Source organism: Rhincodon typus, chromosome 20 (assembly GCF_021869965.1).
Source record: "Rhincodon typus isolate 14 chromosome 20, sRhiTyp1.1, whole genome shotgun sequence".
NCBI lineage: Eukaryota > Metazoa > Chordata > Chondrichthyes > Orectolobiformes > Rhincodontidae > Rhincodon > Rhincodon typus.
In genome coordinates, this window is record NC_063351.1 from 31,284,010 (window position 1) to 31,311,262 (window position 27,253).

Sequence of the window (27,253 nt, forward strand, 5' to 3'; positions counted from 1 at the left end):
TGGTGACCAGAACTGTACACAATATTCCAAATTGTGGCCTGACTAAAGTTCTATAAAGGAGCAACATAAGTTTTTCATGCTCTATGCCTCAACTGATGAAGGCAAGCATGCCATCTGCCTTCTTGACCACCTTATCCACTTGTGTTGCCACTTTTAGGGAACTATGGACCAGTATGCCTAGATCCTTCTGTATGTTGATGCTGCTAAGGGAAGTGCCATTTACCATATACTTTCCTACTGCATTAGATCTTCCAAAATGTGTCACCTTGCAATTGCCTGGATTAAACTCCATCTGCCATTTCTCCGCCCAACTCTCTAGCCTATTATATCCTGCTGTATCCTCCTGCAATCCTCCTCACTATATGCAGCTCCCCCAGTCTTTGTGTCATCCACAAACTTAGTAATCAGGCCAACAACATTCTCCTCCAAATGATTTGTATGTATTACAGGAACAGGGGTCCCAGCACTGATCCCTGCTGAACAGCACGGATCACAGATCTCCAATAATACAAATACCCTTCCACTGCCACTCTCTGTCTTCTATGACTAAGCCAGTTCTGTATCCATCTTATCAGCTCACCATGGATCCCATGTGACTTCACCTCTTGCATCAAGCTGTCATGAGGGGCCTTGTGAAAGACCTTGCTAAAGTCCATAGACAACAACTACCATCTTCATAGATCATCTTTGTCACTTGCTCAAAAATGAAATTTGTGACACACAACCTTGCCTGCACAAAGCCATGCTTCCAGTCATTAATAAGTCCATATTTTTTCCAAATTTGAGTAAATCCTATTCCTAAGGATTCCTCCAATAATTTCCCTAACACAGGTGTAAAGCTTATTGGCCTGTAATTTCCCAGATTATCTCTGTTGCCTGTCTTAAATAAAGGACATTGGCTATTCTCCTGTCCTCTGGGACCTCTCCTGTGACTAATGAACATCCCATTAAGTGTAGGTATAGCCATAATGCAGCAGAGAGGGAGTTTCAGGTTGTGACACAGAGACTGAGAAGGAACGACAATATATTTCCAAGTCAGGATGGTGAGTGGCTTGAAGAGGAACTTGCAGACGATGATGTTCCCGTGTATCTGCTGCCCATTGTCAGCATAAGCCTTGATATTGCCCAGGTCTTGCTGCATTTTTATCTGGAGTGCTTCAGTATCTGAGGAGTCACAAATGATGTTGAACTTTCTGCAACCATCCGAGAACATCCTGACTTCTGATCTGAAGATGGACGGAATATCGTTGATGAAGCAACTGAAGATGGTTGATCTATGAACAGTACTCTGATGAATTCCTGCAAAAAATGTCCTGGAACTAAGATGCCTGACCTCCAACAACCTCAAAAATCTTCCCGTATGCCAGGTCTGACTCCAATCAGCAAAGAGTTTTTACCCTGATTTCCGTTGACTTTGGTTTTGCTAGGGCTCATTGATGCCAAATTTAGACTGGAATGGCCTCTCTGCATCATTACTTTTTATAATTCTATGGTTTGTGATAATGCCAATAAATCCAGATGCATTTTCTAATTTTATTCAAGATGGTGCATCATAATAGAAATGAATGTATGCTAAAATATTGCTACCAATCTATTTGGATTGATTTAGAACACAGTTTGTAGCCAACCCTGTTGAAAGAGTTAAAGATGAAAACAAAACTGATTGATTGTAGTTACTACTATCAGAATTGTTTGAGACAAATGAACTTTGGAACTCATCTCAGCAGAGGTTCAAAGATTACCTGGGCGCAGTGTTAGAATTTTGGCTACTAGCCATGTGTTGCAGGAGTGAAATTCCAGTGAGTGAAAAGTATGTCTTGAGCAACTGCTGTGTGAGCAGTAAGTAACCATATGTATATGCACACATATAAACTTTAAAGCCAGACTAGGAGTTGGATTACCAGTCACAAAGTTCCTCCAGCAATAAAGGTAGGGTGTTCGACTTCAATATTTGCGTTCTATTATTTCAATTTGCAGTTATTAACTGTTGAGCTAATAGGTAAATTGCTTCCTTGTTGATATAACAAAATATGTCTGTTTTTAGTTTTTAGTTTCTAAGTTAATTAATAAAATTGGAAAGGTGTTGATTTTTGTAAAGTATCATCCTTAATGCTGAAATCTATGAATAACAGCTGCCATAAACAGTCATGCCACGATGTAGGTTTAGTCTGTACTGCATGTTCATGTCTACAAATTCTTTTTTATTAACTCATGATATGTATTAAATTCCCAGACTGTGACAGATATTTAAGCCAATGTCTAATATCTCATAGAAAACATATTTTCACATGTTTACTGACATAATACAATTATTGGAGCTTTAGTTTCTCATTGGTTGTGATTGCTGTCAGCATTTACAGAAGAAATGTTTCATTGGTTGAGGTCACCTCTGTTTATATTCTGCCTTGGATAATAGCTGAGCTGTAACGAGTTTGTCGGTTGTTCTTCAGTCTGCTTGTCCCGCAATCTTAAACTGCAAGAGAAACTTCGGTACTTTGCTGAAGAATGTAAGTGAATGAATGAGGCCCTTCGGGTAGGACATCATCAAGTGTGAAAGGAACAATAAAGATACAAATTAGCTCAGAATAATAACTGCTCGATGGGTTTTTTTTTAAAAAAAGAACAGAAACAATATTGAAATAAAAAGAGGTAGTTCTGTTAATACCCTGCAGTTCTGATGGCATCTATTGTGAGAAAAAGTCAACTTTTTCAGGTCTGTGATCTTCCATCAGAACTAAGAGGTTAATTCAGTTTCTTTTCGTCTCCATGGACATTGTCTCACCTGCAGAGTATTTCCAGTATTTACTGTTTTTATTGATTTTTAAAAATATAAATAGAGTACATAGAAAGAAGGAAAGTTTGACGAAGGTAAGAAGTGAGGTTCTACAGTTTAGAGCAGCAGTGAATCTGAAGAACTGAAAGAAATAGGATTTACAATGCCGCACAGGAAGAGACCAAGGTGCAATGATTCGACTGCAAAAGAACTAGAAGTTTTTTTTTGTACTGTGATGTGTGATCTGAAGGAAATATTGGTATTGAATGCATCGTACAGTCAACAGTTCAAAAAAGGGTGCTAGGGTTAGAAGCTAAATTGAATAGGTAAATCATATTGAGAGGAAAAGAGGGCAAATGATCTTTTTTTTAAATCTGCTTAAAATGTTTGAAGTTTCTTCCCAATCAAACAATAACATCATATATGGCTACATGACAAAGGACGTGTTTTAAAAGACAAATGTTTAAACCTGACACAGTTCCCAAACAGATAACCAATCAAACTCCTGAGTGATATACCAAATTTTATGCATGCTCATGGCAAGTCATTTCACATTAAAACAAAAACAAGCAAAAACAAGCCTAATTCTTGGTTAAAATTAGTACAGGAGTCGACTTTGAACAAAACATATTTCCATGTTCAGCTTATTAAAGGGTTTTATATTCCAGACAATCCATCAGTATAGATTCCAATTTGAATACTGTACAATTGTTGAGCTATTTCACAGTTTCGTGAAAAATACTAATAAGTTCAAATCAATTGCCAATAATATATGATTGCCTTTCAGTTCAGTTTTGTAATTTATGATTAAATGATGGAAAATCTAAAACTTTGATTAAACGTGATAATGTTCAGCAATTACAGGTCAACTTTTGCACTAAGTGTGTAGTGTCTTATCTCTCTACTCTTCTAAGAGATAGACAATTACAATAAGAGATAGAGAACAGATTAAAATTGAATAATAACTTTAACCTTTTACTGCAACCTGATCTTCTTCAGTCAAAGACTGCAGAATGAGCTTATTGGTTAGCAATAAAACACTTTTGATTCATTTGGACTCAGCTTTGTTGTTGTTAACATATTTAGAATTTTCTCTTGATATGTCACCTGTTGTTGACTCTTCTGGAACTTTAAACTTAGAACAAAGCACTTACCATTACAGTGAGCTGGTATCTAACTATTAAAGCAATTATTATTTTAAGTTCATTAACTGCACATGATACAAAAACTTCAGCTAAATTATAAATCAGATTATTTTGCAACAAGTAAACTGATAATTTCTAATGATATTCTTGACCCAGCATAATTGCCAGCTCATGCCAACCAATGCCCTTTGCTCTTACACCTGCCAAATCATTACATATCCACGAGTATACATCAGGACACATACTGAGAGGAGATAAAATATTGCAGACTTTACTATATTGAAGGAAACATATTCATTCATAAATAAATTACTATGCTTAAAATCTTTCAACTACATAAAGCCTTATAGCAATAAACATTTCATTCAATTTTCCCATAATCCCAAACCAGATTTTCATTCCCTGCCCAGCCCACTGTTACAAATAGTTGGGTTTTCTGAAGCATCTTTGGGACAGGAATACCACTACCACCTTATTAAGGGCAACTGGGAAGGACAAAAAAATGTTGGCCTTGTCCGCAATGCCCACATCCATGAAAGAATAAAATAATGTTACAAAACAATTGGACCATATTCCTTTAGTGAGGCATGCCAAAGATAACATCTCAGGTTCAATGGGTTCAGTTTCTCGTGGAAAGTGATCTAATATTCTTATTTTTATGAAATTGACTTGTGTTGTCTCTATTTACTTGCACAATGGCTTGTTTAATCTTGGGTCGAAAAAAAACAATGCCCCTTTGTGATCTCAACCAGATATTTGTGCCTTTCGCATGTGCATTCCTTCACTTTCTCTGAAGGCAGACTCGGGTAACAAACATACGTAACCACAGCTATGATTGTAATATCATAAAACAAACTAGAAAACATGATAGCCAAAAACAAAACAAAATAATGAACATGTTGTACTTCCCTACATCAATGGATAAATTTACTTAACTTAATCTGCAAAGCTCCTCAGGTAGAACTTTCTTTTCCTTATTTCTGTTTTACTTTAAACTTGCGTCGACATGTTATGCTTTTAATATTCCAATATTTTGAATAATTCTATTTGCTAATATCTGTTCTCTAGAACTAATTTCAAAAAATCCAAAATAATGCCACATGGTTTTGTCATTATTTTGGATTTTTTGAAATTAATTCTAGAAAAGAATAACTCCAATTCCTCTATTTGTTCTCAACTTTCTTCCATCATTGTCTTTTTCATGATTTACCTACTAAGACAGCAAACAGGTCTTTCCTTTTCCATCTCTCTAATTCGGTTCTTGAAATGAGAAGAGCACAATATGAATCTCCTTTTTCTGTCCAAAAATGTACATGAATTTTGGATCAGTGTTTCCTATGGCTGCTTGGTTCAAAACAAGAGTACACAGTGTGGGGATTGACATACAGGAACCTTTAGATGTAAAACCGCAGAAAAACATTTTGGGCGAGATTATAGTTTGCATTTTTACGGACATTGAGCCAAATACCTTACTTTAATGACCCACTTTGATATAAATTGTAACATTTCCAGCATGGGCAAATAAGTAATTAACAAAGTTCCAATGAGTTCTACTAACTATGCTGCAGCATCAGAAAATTGCAATCAGACGTTTGCTATGATGAAGTTTTCTTGTAGAGCCTTGGGAAATACTTTATAGTGAGCAAGCAGTAGCATGTGATCACTGATGGACATTGTAAATATCTGATATATTTTACTTCCATGGAGATTTTCATCAGAATAATGCGTATCACCAAAAGATAAGTTTGAAATAATTAATCTTTGCAGCTCCGAGATATCGGCTTTTGTTGTCAACAGCGAAATGACAGCACTTATCCTTTACCTTGAAGAAAGCTGCCCACAAAGATTTCTCTGCCACGGATTCTGCTTTCCCCTTGTCAATTTAACTCTGATATCAATTTGGGGAGATCATAAGCCATCAGAAACAGTTACATCATCGGTGATATAAGTAACCAATCACATTGAAGTATTCTCACAGACAGAAACTTGGAAGAAAAAATACTGAACTTAACACTTTGAACTAAGATTTTACGAAGATTGAAATGAATGAGTGAGATAAAGACGTGATATTTATGTGTAAGCTGAAATATTATAAACAAACTTTTACAAAATTATTATTTTTAATAATGTATATATTTCATTATAATGGACATATCTAACACTTCACAAACATAAAGTTAGTTTTTATGGACCAATGAATTTGGTATAACCGAGTTTCACATCATTAAATAAGGTGTGACTGTTTGAAGTGTTCTTACAGAAACCTCTGGACTTGTGCATCCAAGTTGAGAGCAGAGTTGGGATATTTCCAGGCTCTGTGAAATCAAACCAAGAGAAAGTGTATCAGAAGTTGGGATTTTCATTCTGGAGTGCTGAGGATCCCTGGGTGTCAGGTGGGGTACCCCAGGGACATGAGCAGGGATGCGGATTGTGGAGGCAGGCTGGTGGAATCTCTTTATTGTTTATTCATTCATGGGATGAGGGCATTGCTGGCTAGGCAGCATTTATTGCCCATCCCTAATTGCCCAGATGGAAGCTCAGAGTCAACCACATTGCTGTGGGACTGGAGTTACATGTAAGCCTCACCAGGTAAGGATGGCAGTTTCCTTCCCTAAAGGATATTAGTGAACTGGATAGGTTTTTCCAACAATTGACAATAGATTCGTGGTCATATTTTAATAGAATTCAAATTCCACCATCTGCCAGGGCAGGATTCGAACCCGGGTTCCCAGAACATTACCTGGGTCTCCGGATTAACAGTCCAGTGGTAATACTACTAGGCCATCACCTCCCCATACATGCCCCTCTACACGGGTACTATATTGAGGTTTACAAAAGAAATATAATAAAATATAAAACATTCCTCCAGCCTGATCTCTTACGCTTCCTTACCACCTCCAGACTCTGCATGTCCTCCTACGACAACATGTGCATCCCATAGCCATTTCCCGTCAAACCCTCCATGCCAATCTATGTATATGCACCCAGTCTCCATGGCCCTTTATAATCCCTACATCAAATCATGCCCTCTGGCTACCCATTACTCTTTATGTTCCCTATGCCAACAATGCCAGCTCATGCTAATCCCATGCCCTCTGTCACTGCTGTTTGCCCTTACACCTGCCAAATCATTGAGTACCTAACATGGGTAGACAGGACCCATGCACAGATGAGATAAAAAATTACAGACTTAACAATACTGAAGAAAACACACTCATTCACAAATAAATTATAATGTTTACAATCCTTCAACTGCATGATGTCTCATAACAATAAGCATTTAATTCAATAATCCTGGACAGTAAGGAGCATTGGAATGCATAGTTGCATTTTATAGAGCCTATGACCACTGTAGCAATCTATCAAACTGTGAAATGGAAAATTAATTATGCTGCACTAATGGAAGTTGTTGGACTTATTTCAAAAGTTTGAGTTAAATAGCAAGCAATGATTTTTTAATGCTCTACATTTTTCAAAGTTTTAAGGTCTTGACATTTTATTAGATACTTTTGATAGTTCCTTTTGACTGTTCATCTTGACACATTTTTTGACAGTTCATTTGCACAGGCCACCGAACATCCCCCAAAAGCACACTTGACCTTCCCTGAAGATGCTCTGTAATCATGTCCAAGTGGGCAACTGACCTCTCCAAAAGAACGTTATGACTATCCGAATGTATCCAAGACGTTCAGTCCTACTCTTACCAGATCTAGCCTGTGGACTTTGTGTTTAGGTACCCAAGTCACTAAAATCACACAGAAGTGGAGACAGCCTGTCTCTGTGAAATGTGCATTTGTGAAACTCAATCTATCCAATTCCTGCATCCCAAAAAAATGATAATTGACATGTGATGAGGCAAGACTTCAGGTTTTCAAGCATGTCCAACATAAGAATTCAGACTAAAGATGAATAGCATAAAACATTTTCACGACATTAGTGACTTCTACTTGATTTCAGTCTGGGGGCAATGGAACAATACTGTTGCAAATAGCTATTTCTTGACTTCTATATTTTAGAACATAAGTTTAGTTTTAGGAATTAAAGTTTCAAAGTAGAAAATGGGTAAATGCAATTAAAAGAAGCTTGGAGTCTATTACACTTAAAAAATTGACAACATGTTCACTTTAAGTGGTTGACAGATGGAAATGGTAAGATCATAAAAAAGCCAGTAGAGAATTCTACTAGATGATCTACCTGTGATCCTTTTGGTGACAAAGAGGTGGCTGAAATCCTTGCAGTACGGGGAGTCCAAAGGGCTATTTTTGTTTGGAAGTTACAGCTAAGTTAGTTTAAAAGCATTCAGGAAAACCTCACATATGGAAAATTCCATCTCCTTCCATCATATTAAAGAAGAAATTGTAATTGAGGAATAATTAACTTGAAGTTGATTGAGAACATTCCAGAGCATGCCACCTCATTATGGCATTGGATGGAGCTTAGGGAGATTCTCTGGTTGCAATTTATCTGTGCATTTGCTGAGAGGATTAATTGCAGATTGGACCTGTGTGGTCTGCAGTTCACTAAGAGGTAGACAAAGTAAATAACAGTTAGCTAAGCCTGCACTGCGGGCAAACCCTAAAACTAACTTCATTTCCAATGAGGGAAGTGGATAAAGCTTAGTCTTGATTTGAAATTTATGGGGAAACAAAAACAGGAAGAGTTCATAATTTGAATGCAGTGAAAGAACGAACATGGTCCACGGAGAGTCTTCTGGCAATATAAAACAATCAGTAGTATTAGCTAAGAAATATTTAAAAAGTAACCAGAACAGTGGATTGAAGCATCCACGGTTAATAATTAGTAATAAAGCTCTTGCCTCTGAGATTAGCTGGAACTCTGGAGAACTTAAAGTTCCAAGGAACTGTGAAATAGTTTTGAGTGTTCCCAGCGTAAGTACATAATTCAAGATATCATAAAGTAAAGAGAATTCTTGGGGAAGTAAGAGGTAAAACAAAGTATAACACATGTATTTATAAGCCAGATTGGTAAATTAATCATTTTTTTTTTATCAGTGTTTTTGTTGAAGAATATGAAATCTTGTGGCATAATTCTATTGGTTAAAATGTGATGTCTGCAATTATCTTTAAATGTTAACAGTTCCTAACAGTTAAGTAACTGTGCACACTATCAAACAGCATAAAATCACTGACAGCAACTTCTGGATATCTATTTTTAACTGGACAACTAGCAGATTCCAAAGCAGCTGCTAGTTTGAGAGGGGTAATGAAAAGCAATCACTGACAGTTTTGCTATCATAACCACTTAAAAATTTGGGCCGTTCTTAATTTGCATGAACCTCTACTTCATAATTTGTCACTGCTGTAATTGTTTTAGTATGGGTTTGTCTGTTCAGATAAGCTCAGGCCAGTCCCTAGGGCATTTGTTCAAAGAGTCCTTGTTTACATTATGAATAGGTGATACATCAGGCATCTGTGCCCCAAGCTGATAAATCACAAAGCTTCACACCCGGTCCTATTGAGGTCATGGTTGGATCAGAGCATGCCTCAGAGGTTTATCTTCATACTCATTAGCAATAACTTCCCCTTTAATGTTAACTTTAAAGAATTACAGTTGAAGTTCACCCTTGAGATAAACCAATAATCGCATTGCTTCACTTGAAAATGTCATTCATTTATTTTGAATAAAAAATTATCTCTAATGTGTTTGATCACGAACCTTTCCTACATCAACTCATTTCCTAATCGCATATTTAAGGCACTGCAAACAATGTTAAAACATAACAGGTGTGAGTTTGCGTATTTTATGATATTTAACTTGCAGTAGCATCACACAGTACTTTGAAATACACACTTTGGGTTACTTAAAATGCTTGAGTATCTTTAAAACACAGTTGGAAATCAGATTTGTAATGTCATTGAACAAACTGCTTGAGTCATCAATGTGCAAGTTACATTTTCTGGTTTCTTCTTCATTTCATAATGCTTACTGAATTGATATCATTTTTTTCAATTTAAGAAATTAGCAAACAGTTTTCAATGAAGAAAAGTGATGTAGGAATTATAGAGAATGCAGGGTAGGTGCCTATACATCATATTTTCCTTAATCCGTAGAAACTAGAAACATCTCATTTAAATAGGTTCCAGGATTTACATGAATTTACTTGGCATCCTCAGATATTACATTATTAACAAGAGATTTACTGACATTTTTACAGAACCTTCTACCAGATTGAAGACCTATCAAATTCTATACATTACAAGAAGTAAAAAATTCTAACTGAACTAGAATGAGATCAAATAAAGTAGACAGAATCATTTTCCTTTAGTTGTCAATATAACAATGGACAATCTATTTGTTACCATTGGAAAGTAACTGTTAGATCGAAAGGTGAAATTTCCATTTCCTAAATCTGTATCAAGTTACCAACATATTCATAAAACAGAAGCATAAGAGTAATTCACAATTAGTTAAAGGTTTTTGATATGATCCCAAAGTGAAGATCAGGCAGTTTATTGGGATTATGATAAAAAACAATTTAAATATGTTCTTAATTATTTGGTGATGTAGTGATTCTCACTTGTTGTTCCCTTATCAATTATACATTATAAAAAATGTTACTTTAATTCCTAACAAACAGTTTAAAATGATTTTTTTAGCCAGTGAAATGATAATGATCTGAAAGTTGATGGAACTGTTAACCTTTGGTGAGTTTTGAGTTCGAAATTAAAGGAGCTCATTGTAACTGTAAGCATTCAGTGAAGTTGAATTAGCACTTACAGATATACAAGTCTAAGTCACGGCAACAGCAAATGCTTAAGAATCATTGATGCTGGTGTAGGTGAATACATAGAGTTGTGAGATAAATCACATCATATTCCATAAACTATATCTTCTTTTAAGTCATCTTTTATGAAAAAGTGGTGTTACAAAATGATCCTCGATTGTGTGTTGTATGTTTAGGTAAAAAAGTGTTGATGAAGATACTGCACTTCAAATTTGGTCTTAGCTTGTTCCAATTTTATTTCCACCACTGCTCGTTTAAAGTTTTGTTTTGGACAAATTTAAATATTTTCATTCTTCAATGAAGTTCTTGATTGAGGTGTTCATCTGTCTTCAAGTACCATAAAAAAATTTATATCACCGGTTAATTATGACTAATGCTGCCCACTGAGCTTATGTTGGTTGATCCATTCAGAATTAACCCCTCCTGTCTCACCATTCCCATTGCAGGATTCAATTGGCCTGCCTCCACTATTCATTCTAGGAGTTAAATCAATGTGCTTACCATTCTTTGTGTGACAAAGAATTTCCTGGTATTAGTTCTAAAATTTAACTAGATTGAACTTGTGTTTCCTTGCCTTATTCCAACAGTTCAATTTGATTTATTTTTTCTATACTGTCCACAGGGTTAGATTGGGTGAGTAATTCATTCTGAAACACATGTCATTAATGTGAAGAAGATACAATATCAGGCCTTTAAAGAAGGAAATATGAAGGACGTAAAAGGGAAAAAAAATGGTTAAGTAGATTAGAGTAAGTTGCAATAGGAAGTAAATGTAGCCTTCAGATAACAAAGAGAAGCAAACTAGCCCCAAGCATGATTTCTTATCTACAGCTCTTTGGAAAAAATAAAACCATTAAAGTATAAACTATTTTCTTATTGAGCTCCTGAGCAGTGTGTTGACATGACATTGTGATGGTTAATTTTCAGCATGTGGGAGAAGATGGGTGAAGACCCTGTCAATTGCAGTTCTTTAAAGTGGTTGTGTTCAAGAGTCTGTTACTGAGTTACTTTTAGATCCCTGTGTGACTCATTTGTTTTAGTAGTATATAATATTTTGCAACTTATACAAAATGTCATTATTTCAGCTTTACATATGTAATGAATGACTAATAACTAACTCAGGCATTTATGCAAGATTCTCGGTCTACGTGCTTGAGAAAGAGGGTAATAAAACAAGATTAGTTGCCATGTAAATCAGGTTAATAAAATAATTATTGAGATTGATACTGTAATTAAACAATGTTCTTTGAGATGAATGTGCAAAAATGTCTCAGTCATTGTTTGATTTCTTCTTGTTGTGCAATTATTTCAGGTTTACAGCTTTGATTCAGAAGTTAAAAAGATGAGCGTACTCCTCCTGACATGCTCTGTAACAGTTCTGGTTCTGATTGTAACTGTTTTTTACTGGGTGACCACCAAACCAAAACCTGTTAAAGTAACATGTGACCTTTCCAAGCAATCTGTGCAAACTAAGGCAAGTAGAAATTCTAACAATAAATGTGATGGTAAAAGTGGCTTGAGTGCTTGAAAATTTGATAAGTTGACAAGTTTTTTTGGTCCAAAATGTTTCTTCCTACTTAATCTAGATTTAAAATTTTCCTTTTGACTTAAATTGTGGAGCTCAACTTCTGAATTAGAAACAATTCAATTGCTGGCTACCTTAACTACTTGTTAGCATTTTGACTTTTGCTTTTCCCTAATCTCCTTTCTGTTTCTATATCTGTTTCAAGCTCGAAGAAAGCTCCATGCATGTTGCTACCCAATGATTCCTGAACTGTATAATTATTTACATTTATATCTTTACCCAGAAATGCTGAGGTGAGTTTGAATTTAGTGCTTGAACCCTAATCAAGCATGGACATTTCCTTTCTGTATGAATTACTACTGCACTAGGGAATACATTGATCTTTTATGCTCTCTGAACAGCCTTCGCATTTCTGGCAGAATACTGTATATTATGTCATCTTTGTTTTCTGGTGGGTGGGGAGGAAATATATGCATCATAAGTTTTCAATTTTAAATCCAATAATATCCAGTCAAAGCTATGAAACAAATGTTTCATCTCAACTGGAAGAATTCTAAAGGATTTGGGCAGTTCTGGCCTGCTGCTATGGCACTTAACCAGCTAACACCAATAATTTCCACTTTTAACATATAAATCAGCCAGAGATGCTCTTTGTTTAAAAAAAAAACTTCATTCATAGAATGTGGGTTTTTCTGGCTTTATTACCTATCCCCAGGCATTCAAAAATTAAATCTAATACTAGGCCTCATTGTGAAATATTAGGGCTGATCACCAAAAGCTTTTAAAAGAGATGGGTTTTGAATTCTGGATGAAAGTAAGAAAGGAAGATAGAGAGGTTTAGGTGAAGAGATCACAGAACTTAGAGTCCATGCACAATTAAAGTCTAGGAAGATTAAGAGTGCAGAATTAGATATGAGCTCAGATTAGAATCTCTAAAGATTGTGGGGATGGGGAAGATTGCAGAGATGGGAGGGAAGAGACCATGGTCGGATTTGAAAACATGGATGAGAATTTTAAAACATCAAAGGATACTAGCTTAGGAAATTGAGAAAAAACCTTCCTGTAGTCACTGGAAGGATCATCCTGGTTCCATGGAGACCAGCTTGAAAGTGGAACCTGGAGGAAATTTGGATAATCTTCAAGGAAGTGGGTCATGATTGGCAGTGGCTATCCATGTGGTAGTTGTCAGGAGCAAATTTGAATTAGTAACTGCCAATTTGTGGGCTATATTTGGTGTGTGTGTGGGTAGGGTAGGATGGCACTAGGATTTCTCTAATGGTGGATGCCACTCTCCCCCAGTTCTGAATGTAGGCAAGCTCCTGGCTGGGTAAGCCATGAGGTCTCCAGTTCTAACCCTCTTTACGGCAGTGAACACTGGGCCAAAGCTGTGCTAACTGGATTCCCTTCCAGAGGGTTGGCCTGGCAGCTGGGTCCAGAGATTTTTTTTAAATTTCAACGACTTCAGAGGGTGCCTAAAGATGGAAGCACACAAAGTCACCATTCTTTGGTGGGACTGCTATCCTCTGAGCCTGCAAGTATCCAAAGGATGGCAGACCCAGAGGAGATGAATTAGGTTGCCTCAAAGAAGATATGTCAATGGGTATACTGTCAAAAGGTGCAGAGGTCAGTAGTTGAAATTTATCTTCAGTCCTACTTCTAATTTTGCTCTAAAAATGCACTGAGGTAGAGCAGTAAGTATTCTGTTACAGAATGTGTTATAAATTGACTTGGAAGTGTTCAGCCTGGACTTCAAATATTATCTGTTCTGACAACGACAAACCTTTGCTTGGAGATGTTTTCATAATAAATGTTAAAATATTTTGTTTTTCTTTCAGAACAGTGAAGGTGCCAGGCGATGTGCACTTTTGAAGGATGATAATGTGATATCTTGCTTTTATGATGATGCCAGAACACTTTATGAAGCTTTCCAAAGAGGTTTACGTGTTTCAGGTATTAAAATATTCTCAATCTTGTGACTGAAGATACTTATAGAGTCATACAGCATGGAAACAGACCCTTCAGTCCAACTTATCTCCACCAACCAGACATTGTAATCTGACCTACTCCTATTTGCCAGCATTTGGCCCATATGCCTCTAAACCTTTCCTATTCATATACCCAATCATGCTTTTGCTTCATTCAATATTTATTGTCAAATATTTATTTTTCCTGTCAGATAATGGACCTTGTCTGGGCTATAGGAAACCAAATCAGCCTTATCAGTGGCTTTCATACAAACAGGTACGCATTGTGATAAATGAGGAAATACTGGAAATAATGTGGAGAGATCCAAATACAGCTATTAAATTATTTAGATTGTGTTACTTTTGAGAACTGATTCTTGTTGAGAAGAGCAAAAGAAAATGGATCCGTTTTGGTGGAAGTGGAGAAAGGACTCTGAGTCCCTCTCCCTTCCGCTTTAAAGAGCTCATGCCTGTGTCTTATGCACTGATTTGACTTCAAATGTAATCACTTTCATGCAATTGAACTTTGTACCTTAGCTCTCTGCCACCTGACTTACAGCTGGCTGAACTGTTGGGTGGTTACATGACATTGTTAGAAGTTGATAAACTGATAGTCTTCATTCAAACTCAACATTTTGCTGAAAAATCATGAAATCATAGCTAATCACCAGACACCTTTTGAAATTCATACGTGTCCACCTGCAAAGCTAGGAAAGAATTTAAAATAGTCTACACATGGAAAATTACCTTAGACAAAACTCATGACTGAAACTCTTATTTCACAGTACCTAAATGATTTCAGCACTTTTGATAATGCTTTGCAATTGAATCTAATTTGAACTGCAATTATATTGGTATGGCGTGTTATAGAAGAGGCTCTGTTGGGAATGGTGTGACTCATAACTTCTTAATCACAGTACAAAAATCAGTTAATTATCAGAACTAATATCCTGCCTATATATATATATATATATGCAGTCCACAGCTGAATATGCTTGTATTCTGCAGGCCCTGCGATAGGCTTAGGGTTAAATTATTAAAATGCACGTATGCAAGCTTTCATGCAAAAACATTGATATTAAAAATGTAACATGTATTTCCATTTAATGGTTTCCAGTAACAGAATCAATCTAATGGCAGGCATATTGTTCCAAGTCTTGCAAACACAGGCTGGTACAGCATCATCAACATGTTGCACTTTACAAATAGTCAAAATCGTCTGGACTTTGCTAACAATTACACCAGAAACTAATTTAAAATTAATAGTTGAGCTCAGAATGTGATGTATTTGCACATGCTGGAAGCTACATATATTAGTAGACAGAGCCCTGTTTTATGTAAGCAAAAGGGATTCATACACACATTGCATTTTGTCATAGAAGAAAAGGGGTCATGGAGACTGCAAATCTGCTGTATTCCCATGGCAATATCCTGACAAATCAGGGTCTACTTGCCAGGTCTGAAAACTAAGACTGGCAGTTAACTGTCTTGTTGTATCTCCATGCCAATGATGGTTCAGCCAATCAGCACCCGCTTCTCAAACTGGATAAATTGATACCCTTTCACAAGGCTGTTTCTTTCTTTCTTTCCTAAGGCTGTTTCTTGCATTATAGCCCTATGAGTGAAAGATGAAAACCTTTGACTTCTCTTTTTTTTTAAGCAGCATTTAATATTATGTTTTGGAATGGTATTTTTAAGTTTAGGGCAAATGAACGGAGTCATAAGACATGCTCTGCAGCCTGCCTGAGAGTAAACCAGCATAGTTTCATTGTTAGGTACTAAAAGATAGCTTAAATTGCTTTACTGAGAAGAGATACTTAGACTTGAAGACAATGGCAGCATTCCGAGTCTTCCAAAGTCTCACAGAGGTGTTCTAGGTATCATTATTGCAAACAGTTGTGCTTTAAACTGACCACTTACTTCTAAGATCAAAAAGAGCTGGGAATCAAGAAAAGCTAGTTCCCATTTCTTAGACATTGTAAGAACTGCCGATGCTGGAGTCAGAGATAATACAGTGTGGACTGAAGGAACACAGCAGGCCAGACAGCATCAGAGGAGCTGGAAAGTTGACGTTTCTGATCGGGACCCTTCTTCAGAAATTACCATTTCTACCTGGATACAAAGTTAATGGCCTGATTTTCAATCACAAGGTGAATAGTGGAAGTTAGGGGAGTTCCTCCTTTTTGTGTACCTGCCTCAGGAGTACCAGCTTCTGGGGTAGAATCTTAATTGTTATGGGGCAAGGAGCAAGTGCCAACTGAAGTCAGACCAGTTGACCTTTGGAAAGAGTTTGAATACAGCTACAGGCTACTGACAGAGGAATTAATGTTTCCCTTGTCCATTATGGCTTTAATTTGAGAAAGGCCTTGATAATTATTGATGAATTCTTCTAAAATACTGTTAACACAAGTACAGAAGGTAATGTTTCCACATGACTGTGTCACCCAATGAATGAGTTAATGGTGATGAAAAAAAGAGCCCCTGAAAACCAAAAGATAGTCTTGAAAATCAAAAAGTAGCCTTTGAGAAACACTCAAGAGCTATTTAGGAAAAAAATATTTTGTGCGCTATTGTGTGGATTATTGATCCTCTTATTGGGTTGCTGTGATCAAGGCTTTTTAAAACATAGTTTTAATTCAGTGGAAAGGTATAAATGAATACTTTCTGAGCTTGTGTTTTACACTGACAATGGTGGCTATAGGGTTCATTGTTTCTATGCAGTAAACTGTGAGCAGTGATATTGGCATACATTAACATGGGGAACATAAGGGGCCCAGTGGGGAGAATGTGCAGTGACACATTCTAGCGGAGGGCACATGAGGGTCTGGGGGCCATACCTTAGAATGAGGGAGGCATGAGGAGGAACTTTCAAACTTGCCTTTCCATATGGTCCATCATGCAGACAGTTTCACAACTCCTCTGATGTGTCATGAATCACATTGCTTTAAAAAGCTAGACCACCTCCCTATAATGTGTGAATGCATAGGTCATACCTATCTCTGTAATAGAGCTAGCCAGGTCAGGCATGTGGGTGTGGCCTCACAGCCTGAACCAGCCCTCACCCTTTAAAGGTTCTGGTGTAGATAAGAAAACCCAAGAATGGCATCAAGAATACCGAAACTGGAACCTGGCTCTTATTTTTAAAGGGCTGCTGAATCAACTTCAGTAAGCAAAATTTGTCTCCATGAGTTTAACGTTTCCATGAGAAAGAGGGCAGAGGGAGTCACTTTCAAGATCATGGTACAAGCTCCTCTAAAAATGAATGGATATCACAAACAAGAGTTGTTCTGCATATTCAGCAGAAAGAAGGGACTGCTTGTCTTTGTGAACTTTCTCAGTCAGATGTAGGAAGGAAACAGACTAGTCAAAATATACTGCATCCAGTATCCCATCTAAAAATTCCTGGAGATTGCTCCTGATGTAATCAGGGAAGAAAAATCATCAGTAGGACATCAAATGGTGAGTTGTATGGCAATTGTCTGTTGCATTTTTTGTTAGGTGGAGAAGGCTGTATGAAATCTACCAGATAGTCTGGGTTAAAATGTGGTGATCTATAACAAAACAATCTCAATTTTAAAACTGTCTCACTTATTTACAGGTATCTGATAGAGCGGAGTACCTTGGATCGGGCCTTTTATATCGAGGATGCAATCCATCACCAGACCAGTACATTGGTGTATTTGCTCAAAATAGGCCTGAGGTAAAGTACTGCTAACATTAATCAATACAAATTATTTTCTTGTTATTTATTGCAATTCATAAACCCAGGGGCTTGAGCTCTCATTTTATCATTCAACTCAGTTTAGTTAATCAACAGCATTTCACTAGATTTCTGAAGAGCTGATGGTGATGCCTGTGAAACAGACTGACACCAGGTCAGTTCTAATGTGTGTCATGGAGTCATACGGGATGGACCTTCAGTCCAACCAATCCAAGCTGAACATAATCCTCACCTAAGTTAGTCCCACCTGCCTGCTCCTGGCCCATATTCTTCGAAACTTTTCCTGTCCATGTACTTATCTAAATATCTTTTAAACATTGTGAATGTGCCCACATCTACCACTTAGAGTCATAGCATCATAGAGATATACAGCATGGAAACAGACCCTTTGGCCCAACCCGTCCATGCTGACCAGATATTCTAAATTAATCAAGCCCCATTTGTCAGCATTTGACCCATTTCCCTCTAAACCCTTCCTATTCACGTACCCTTCCAGATGCCTTTTAAATGTTGTAATTGTACCAGCCTCCACCACTTCCTATGGCATCTCATTCCATACACGCACTATCCTCTGTGTGAAAAAGTGGTCCCTTTTAAATCTTTACCCTTCCACCTTAAACCTATGCCATCTAGTTTTGGACTCCCCTATGCTGGGAAAAAGACTTTGACTATTCATCCTATCCATGACTCTCATGGTTTAATAAACTTTGTGATCCAAGAAATAGTGTAATTGTACAATTGCTATCCATACTCCTTTTTTTGGTGTCTCAAGCATTGTGGAGGCCAGTGGTAGATTTGACCACCAATAATAGTAGGAAAAATACTTCATTTAGACAGAGTGTAACATTTCTTGCAGTACATACTGGCTTGCTGAATTTAGGCAACTAGTGATGGAACCTCCCTGCCAGCTTTGAATATATAAAAATAATTGAAATTTTTTCTTCAATGTAAATGGCTAGCAGATGAGGCCATTGTAGAAGATTATACTCATAATGCAAAAGTCTTGCTGATCATTACATACTCATACTTATTTATCCAACAAGGAGGGGAAAGAAACAGCTAGGTAATTAACTTGTGTTCTGGGATCAAACTGTCCACTGTTCAAAGATTATCTACTTAAACTGAGATAAGTCCAGTAATTACATTATATTATAATGATTCCTGACTTATCTGATGTTAAAAGATTATTTGATCTTTTTAATATTAGAACTATTTCCATTTTCAGTTGCTTAGGTAATAAGGGCTGAGAGCTCCATTTAAGTAATTTTATCATGTCTGTTCGGTAAACATCAGGTAATGTTGACTTTCACCTAGCTTCAGTAATTGTTCTGACCTGAATATATTGACTTTTGGTTAAATTTGGATTTAAACTATGCTTTAGCTTTAATGTTCTTTCATATTCCATGCCTCAATGGCAGAAAAAGCTTTTGCTGAGATGATTTGTCATTGAACAGGTGCCTAATGCAATGTCCTGATGCATCTATTGTGGAATGATATCTTGCAAATGGATATTATTAGATTTGTAAACTGTTTTTATTTAAAACTTATGCTGTCTTTAATTGAGATACTAATTCCAGAACTTGTCTTTTAATAGTGGATCATTTCTGAGCTGGCTTGCTACACCTACTCTATGGCTGTGGTACCTTTATATGACACTTTAGGACGTGAAGCTATTGTATACATCATTAACAAAGGTGTGTCTCAGTGAAGAAAACATTTTTACTTGTGAAATGTAACTCTGGATATCATTGTCTAGGATTTACCTACATTGAAAGCAGAGATTGGCTTTGTATATAAATTATTGTACTGCATCGTTCTGTAGCTCACTCCAAAGGTGCAGTCACCTGCTCCTGCATCCTTCAGTAGTAGTTTGTGAAATAATTGCATTGCACAAAAATGCACATTTGTTTATTTTCCCCCAAACTGTAGGGCTGGCCATCTTGCACATGGGTCATATGTTTTATTTTTGTCCTTGTATTTATGTCTGGGAGGAAATGTTATTCTTATAATGGAGTGTGAGCAAATAGTTAAAAATCTATTCTGATTGCTATGGCTAAAATAACTATAGGCAAAATATAATCAGATTTAGTTACCTGTAATAGATAAATTGTACCAAAGCAGCAATGGGACCTGTATGAATAGCTTCATGGACCAAGAGGAAGAAAGACTTTGAAACTTGACAAAGAATGGGCAACAGATAATGTACTTCTATCTGTGAATTGAAGGAAGAGGAGAGGAGTTAGTTAATGCTATAGTTTACTTTTCTTACTTGCAATAGCTTTTCTTATCTCCAGTGTGGCATAAATCTGCACATAGACTATTCCTTCAGTTTGTGAAATTGACAAATTTCACAATGAGGATAAATGCTGAGGGGACCTCCCGTTTCCCCACATAGGAGAGTCTAGGAGCGGAGGGCATAGTCTCAGAATTAAGGTGAGTCAATTTAAGACTGAAATAAGGAATTATCATTCACAAAGGGCAGGATTAAGCTGGGCTCACTGATCATGAAGCAGACTCTACGCAGCTACAGGAGGTTGTGAGTGCCGAGGCATTCTGGTTAGAGGCCCTGAATCAATTCTCTGGGACTTGGTCCCAGTTGTTTAACAAGCTGTTAAGCCCTATCGTTATCACCTTCACACCCCTTCAATCCCCACCCACCCCTTCAATGCCCTTCATATCCTACAAACAAGATCATCCTCCCTCATACCCCCATACCAGCTCAATGCTACCTCATGTTTCCACCCATATCCATGCAGAATTTATTTTCCACACAGACCTCTGAGGTCTGGAACCAGAAGTCAAAGTTGGAAATGGAGTTGGCATGTCTTCGCTATGCCTGGACTCTTGGAGTGGCTGTGAACGTGCACAATCACACAGCTTAGAACGAGCATCACCCCCATGGTGTCTCTATTGCCACATGTTTGTTATCCACCATAAGCAAACTTCAGTAGATGTCTGGACAGAAAAAACATTTCCGACTGTCTAATATAACTCTCAGTTATAGATACCTTACAGTGGAAAAAAGACTCGCGATCTTTTCCAGTCCAGTGGTCAATCTTTATAAAAATGAACAAAGTCCTATGTAAACCCCACATCAATTACAGCTAACCTGTTAATAGCCTTTTTAAACTGCACAATTGCAAACTTAGAATTAATTCAACTGGGATAACTTTTGAAACTCAAATAAAACATTCATGATGACACACTAACATTTTGAAACATCAACAAAGAACTCTTGAAATTGCTTGAACAGATGCTACATTTTTTTAACCATAACCCAATAACCCACCAATAAAGCAATCCAACAGAGAGTTATTTTAACTCTATCAGCTTGATCATATTTTGGTTTTAGTATTTAAAGAGCAATTTCTTCTTAAAAAATCAGATATTAACATTTGAGTGGACTTTTATCTTCTATTCATTTTATATTTCTCCATTGATTTGTGACTTCCACATTGTGGTTTAAGGCCCTTGACTCAGAATAGGAGTTTGAAATTTATACTTCCTTCTTGTGTGAATTATACACAAATCCATTTCCCAGACTGGTATAAATTAGATTTTTTGGCAATGGGGCAGAACTTCCACAGCTGAGTCTCGCTGCTATTCTTCAATGTCCACAGAGTCTTACTGACTCTGTAAAAATCTGACCTCCATGTTAAACTGTGGACTACACTAAAATTCAGATCAAGAACATTTGCAGTTTCTTGGAAGGAATCTTTTGCCATTTCGATAAAATGATCGAAGGATTTGAAAGGTACAAATTCTGTCTTCAGTTTACTTAAATATTGGTAGAAAGATTGGAAAAGACTTGCTCCTTTATGACAAGAATTCATTAAAATTTTGGCATTACTATTGATTGACTAACCAGCTCAATGATGTATTTTCATTGCAATTAGTTCAGAAAAGGTTGACATGAATGATCCCCTTTGGGGAGGGACTGTCTTATGAGCAAAGGTTATACAGGTTGGGACTCTACTCATTGGAGTTTAGAAGAATGAGCAGTGATTTCATTGAAGCATATGGAATTCTTAAGAGGCTTGACACAGGATAAATGCTGAGGGGATGTTTCCCCACATAGGAGAGTCTAGGAGCAGAGGGCATAGTCTCAGAATTAAGGTGAGTCAATTTAAGACGGAAATGAGGAATTTATTCTCCGAAGGTTGAGAGTCTGTGGAGCTGCTTGCTATGGGGGCAGAGTCCTTGTGTATATTTAAGGCTGAGCTGGATAGAGTTTTGATCAGTAGAGAAATAAAGGGTTACGGGGGAAGAAACAGGAAATTGGATGTGAGGAATGTTGGATCTGCCATGATCCAAATGAATGGTAGAACAGGTTTGAAGGACTGAATGACTTACTCCTGTCCCTGTTTGGTTTATGGTCTATAATGGCGTTATTTATGGAAGGACAATTTTAATAGTGTTACTTTTTGATTTAACACTATTTCCATTACAATTTCCACTTCATGTGTGTAATTAAATCACTGTTTAAGTTTAAATTGTGTAGTCCTATAAAAGTATGGGGTAAGCATCGGTAACTGTTTTATAAGCTGGACATATTATGAGGGAACAAGTTCACTAAGTTTAACATTCTTCTTGCAGCTGAAATTTCCACTGTGATATGTGACAAGCCAAACAAAGTTCATACTTTGCTGGAAAATTATGAAAAAAACCTGACCCCAATCTTAAAAACTGTTATTCTAATGGATCCATTTGACGATGCTTTAAAAGAACGTGGGACAAAATGTGGTGTTGCAGTTCTTTCACTGAAAGAAGTTGAGGTAAGATGGCACGGCAGAATAATTGTTATTCCACATGTAACTATGAAGCCAAAACATAATTAGTTATATAACAGAATTGACAGATAAGATCCCTTCCAACATTCACCTTTCACATTTGGCCCATGCTTCAAGCTGGGTGGAATTGATGTTTTGTCAATCAAACCAGAAATAAAAGTTCATCACCACTATAGCTAACTAAAATATTTAAAAATCCTGAAATTGTACATATGAACATAAGACTGTACTTCCACATCCTTGTGCACATTGTTCCACTATCCTAATTGAATCAATTGGATCAGTTTCCATAAACGTAAAACATCTCACCGACTGTAAAAATAAATCAAAAATCTAAATTTACAAATGTTTTGAAGATTTCTTCAAGTCTGTCCTTGTGTAATTTTGGTACTTCACATGCTATAAGTTTAACCTTCATATTCTAACCGGCAAAAGTGACCTTCTTAATCAGGCAATACGATTAATGGACTTGTTTAATATTGGGTCATATTGAGCTAAATTATTGCTTTTGGGCTTGACAATGTAGTTACTAGTACAGATATTTGTCTTGATGTGCTGCATTACTAGAGGAAGCTGCAGTTAAATTTGTAGCTTCTTCTGATTCCATACATAAATATACCAAAAATATCATACCAAAAATCTGCACGAAAAGCTTTAACTCTTATGTTTCTAGCTTTTATACTAAATAAGCTGCATGCCAGGTGGAGCCTTGATTAGCTACTAAAAGTTACAGGTGACTCATGAATTTTCTTCAGAATTACAAATGTGACTCTTTGCTTCAATCTCAATAAAATAAGTTTCTTCTCTTTGATTTTGCCCTACTTTCTAACAATTTTTTTCTCTTCCCCTCATCTGAAAGTGTGATTATTTCAGAGTATGTTTCCTCCAGTAACTTGATACTGTTCTGTAATTGTAGGATAGAAAATAGATTGTAGAAGGTGGCCTTTTTGACCATTATACAGATGTCAGCAAGTTTGGTCTTGGGCACTGTCAACATTTACAAAATTCTGACTCTTTCACCAATTCAGTGCGAGTGATGACCCAACTCCCAGAAATACTGGCTTTACTTTTCTGGTCATTAAGATATTATTATTTTTGAGATTCTGGTAGTCTTGATTCATGTAATATTCTAATGATAACTTTAATATTATAGAAACTTAGAAAATAAAAGCAAGAGTAGGCCATTCATCCCATTGAGCCCACTCCACCATTCAATATGATTGTGGCTGATCTTCTATCTAAACGTGGTTCTCCCACTCTCATCCCATACCTATTGACTCTGTTATGTCGAAAATCTAACTTTCTCTTTCTTAAATAAATTCACTGACTTGGCCTCCACTGCCTTATGTGGTAGATAATTCTATAGGGTTACCACCTCTGAGTGAAGAATGTTCTCCTCATTCCAGTCCTAAACAATCCAGCCTGTTTCCTGAAACTATAATCCCTTTAACTTGACCATTGCCCCCTAACCCCACCATCCACCCCAAGGAAATATCATCCTTGCACCCAATCTGCTCAGCCCTGTCAGAAATTTACAAGTTTCAACGAGAATTTCTCTCACAATAGATGTTTAAAGCACAGAAGGAGGTCATTTGGCCCATGCCCACGATATGTATACTTTCTGAACACCCCCATTCCCTTTGGCACCTTCCTATACCAACACGGAAGATGTAACACATACTGTAACACCTCCACCCTCCTCACTGTCCAAGGCCCTAAACATACCTTCCAGGTGATGTGACATTTTACTTGTACATGTATCTGTTGCTCAAATTGCAATCTCCTTTTACATTAGTGAGACCAAATTTACACTGAACACTTTTATTTAAATTTTGAAATGTCCACTTTATTTGAAATAATTATCTAGAGTCGTCACTATAGTATGCAGCACACTACCGACTTGTAACACTAATCAATCCTCTACTACGTTTGATCTCCTAAACAAACAATATACTATTATCCATATTGCACTCTTATTTGTGTGTATATAGTTCAATGCTCTGACTGCCTCAGCAGTAGCTCAGGAGCACCACAAATATTAATTACAAATGTTTTTCTTCATAGGATCTTGGAAGAGAGAACTTAAAAAAGCCAGTTGTAAGTATATTGACCGAATCTAATAGACAATGATAGTTAAGTTGCTGAATCATTAATCTATTTTAATCCCTTTTTTTGATTTACTGTCATTTGAAGGTTGACTATTAGATAAAATAATGTTAGCCTGACTTGTCATTGTGACATGAACCAGTTTAACTTGTATTAAGAGGTAAACAAACCAAACTCAACACTAGGAAGTGCAGTTACACAGGAATTGTTCGATGCCAATTTGTGTTGGATTTTACTTTCATGGACAGAACTCATGATAGACATTCTTTTTCCCTGCTTTTCTTCCAATTTTTGCCTAACCTATTCAGAAATGTTGCGCAGTATATTATCCTGGTAAGGCTTAAAGCTGCCTTATTTTGTACCAGTCAAACACAAGAAGCAGTCTGTTTTTATCTATTCTGCTGCATCCATTCACAACCTATCACATTACCTATTACTCTTCTCTCATAAAAATAGCCTCAATTTTGCAACGTTTACATTGCTTCATGTTAGGCAGTGTCCTAGTGAAGCTATTATAACCACCCTACTGCTTAAGATGGTGCCATGAATGGCGACCTTGTACACTTTTCACTGTACTCCTGCACCCCTGTACTTGAATACACGTGACAATAAAACATAATTCTAATAATTCTAATTCTAATATTCTTAAGGACGCCAAAACTACAGGTAGAGCTACAACTTTAGAATTACTCAGTTTTATAGTCTTGTCATTGCACCTCTACTTTGACAATCTGTGCATCCAGCCTAAAAGCCTTACTTTATCAAATACTTTTTAGAAATCTAAGTACGCTACACCTGCAGCTTTCTCCTTATCCATCGTACTTGGTACTTCCTCAAACTAGATTTTAATAAATTAGGTTTTCCAGATTTATCCTAAATTACTATTGTAAGTCTCCCTTCTTTCTTGAATGAAGGTGTCAATTAGCTGTTGTCCAATCCATTAGGATCCTTACAAAACCTAAAGAATTTTGGGAAACCTTGGTCCATCCATCCCCAATTCTACCAATGCTTTTAAGGCCCTAGGATACAGGTGATGTGGTCCTGGGGTATTGTCAAATAACCTTCCCAACATCTTTTTGCTGCTGATGTTGATTATTTTAAGTTCTTCCATTTTGTTCACCTCTTAGCTTTCAATTATCTTTGGAAAATTTCTAAGTCTTCAACAGTGAAGAGAGACACAAAATACTCATTTGATGCCTCTGCCATTTCCTTGTTTTCCACTATGAATTCCCAAGTCTTCTACACTAGAGGACCAGCATTAGGTTTAGCTACTCTGGTCCTTTATAAAATATTTGGGAAGCATGTCTGTTTTACAATAGCTAGTTTTCTTTCATGCTTCACTTTCTTCCTCTTTATTTTTGTTTTAGTAATTGTTTGCTGGTCCTTAAAATCTGATAAATCTGCTGACCTATCATTAATTTTTGTATATCTCTACTATGTTTTTTAGTAAAATTTGATATTATCCTTAATCAGTCACAGATGATGCATTCTTCTTCAAAAGTGTTTCTACCTGACTGGGATAAACCTTTGCTGAATTATTAAATATTTCGTTTAATATCTGCCACTTTATCTCTACTGTCCTGCCCTTTAAACCTTTAGGTTTTAATTTTACATTTCATTAGCTTTGCCTTCATACCTTTAATTATTACTTTCATTCAGTTTTTTTTAAAAGACACCCTGGGACCTGCACTTTGTCCCTTCAAAGGGAATTTAAAAATTTAATCATGTTATATTGCTATCACCTAGAAGCCTCTTTGTCATGAAGTCATTGATTAATTCTGTCTCATTGTTCACAACAGCTCTAACATGTAAAGTTCTCAGAAATTGTCTTGATTTCCATTCAATGAATTCTTTTTTGCAGGCTACCTTTGTCAATCTGATTCATCCAACCAACATGTAGATTAATGTCATCTGTGATTATTATGAAACTTTCTTACATATCCCATTTATTTATTCCTGTACATTCTGTTGTGTAGTTTAATAACCATTAGGGAGCCTGTAAACAAATTGCCTGTTATCACAAATTACCTGTTATCTTTTTCTTGTATCTATCCAAATTAATTCTACATTTTGTTCTCTTCAGCTGAGGTAATCTCTCAAGAATGTAATAATGATAACCTTTACTCACACAGCTACCCCAACACATTTTCCTAGCTTTCAATCTTTTTGAAATGTCAGATTCACTTCAATATTCAGGTCCCAGTCTTAGTCATCTTGGAACTATATCTCTGTAACGACTATATTAGTTATTTTCAAATTCAGAGCCTTTAATTTTTTATTTCCTTTTGCAATCTCTAGCCTTATCTGCTGGTGCCCTCTTAAGTTCATACTCTCTGTCCCTTCCTCCCACACTCTGGTTATCATTACTCAATTGCTATCCTGCTCCATTACCTTGTTCTTCCAATTTGATTTTCCACATCTGCTCCACGTTATCCCCTAACAACACCCTAATTACATGATTTACCAGAGCATTAATCTCAACAA

General features: G+C 36.6%; 1 protein-coding gene across 3 annotated transcripts in view; it reads left to right on the top strand.

Moving 5' to 3' along the window:
- Positions 1 to 1,803: 1,803 nt before the first annotated feature.
- Positions 1,804 to 27,253, top strand: part of acsl5 (acyl-CoA synthetase long chain family member 5) — a 49,516-nt gene continuing 24,066 nt past the window's right edge. The window contains exons 1-8 of one of the 3 annotated variants that reach the window (XM_020537332.2): positions 1,804 to 1,929; positions 11,976 to 12,137; positions 14,024 to 14,138; positions 14,365 to 14,429; positions 17,751 to 17,852; positions 19,468 to 19,567; positions 22,470 to 22,648; positions 24,728 to 24,760. In XM_020537332.2, the coding sequence (XP_020392921.1) occupies positions 12,006 to 12,137; positions 14,024 to 14,138; positions 14,365 to 14,429; positions 17,751 to 17,852; positions 19,468 to 19,567; positions 22,470 to 22,648; positions 24,728 to 24,760 (726 nt within the window). In that variant the 5' untranslated portion in view covers positions 1,804 to 1,929; positions 11,976 to 12,005. Of the gene's footprint in view, positions 1,930 to 2,470; positions 2,508 to 11,975; positions 12,138 to 14,023; positions 14,139 to 14,364; positions 14,430 to 17,750; positions 17,853 to 19,467; positions 19,568 to 22,469; positions 22,649 to 24,727; positions 24,761 to 27,253 lie in introns of those variants that run through there. The other 2 variants (XM_048608844.1, XM_048608845.1) reach the window with 2 other exon arrangements.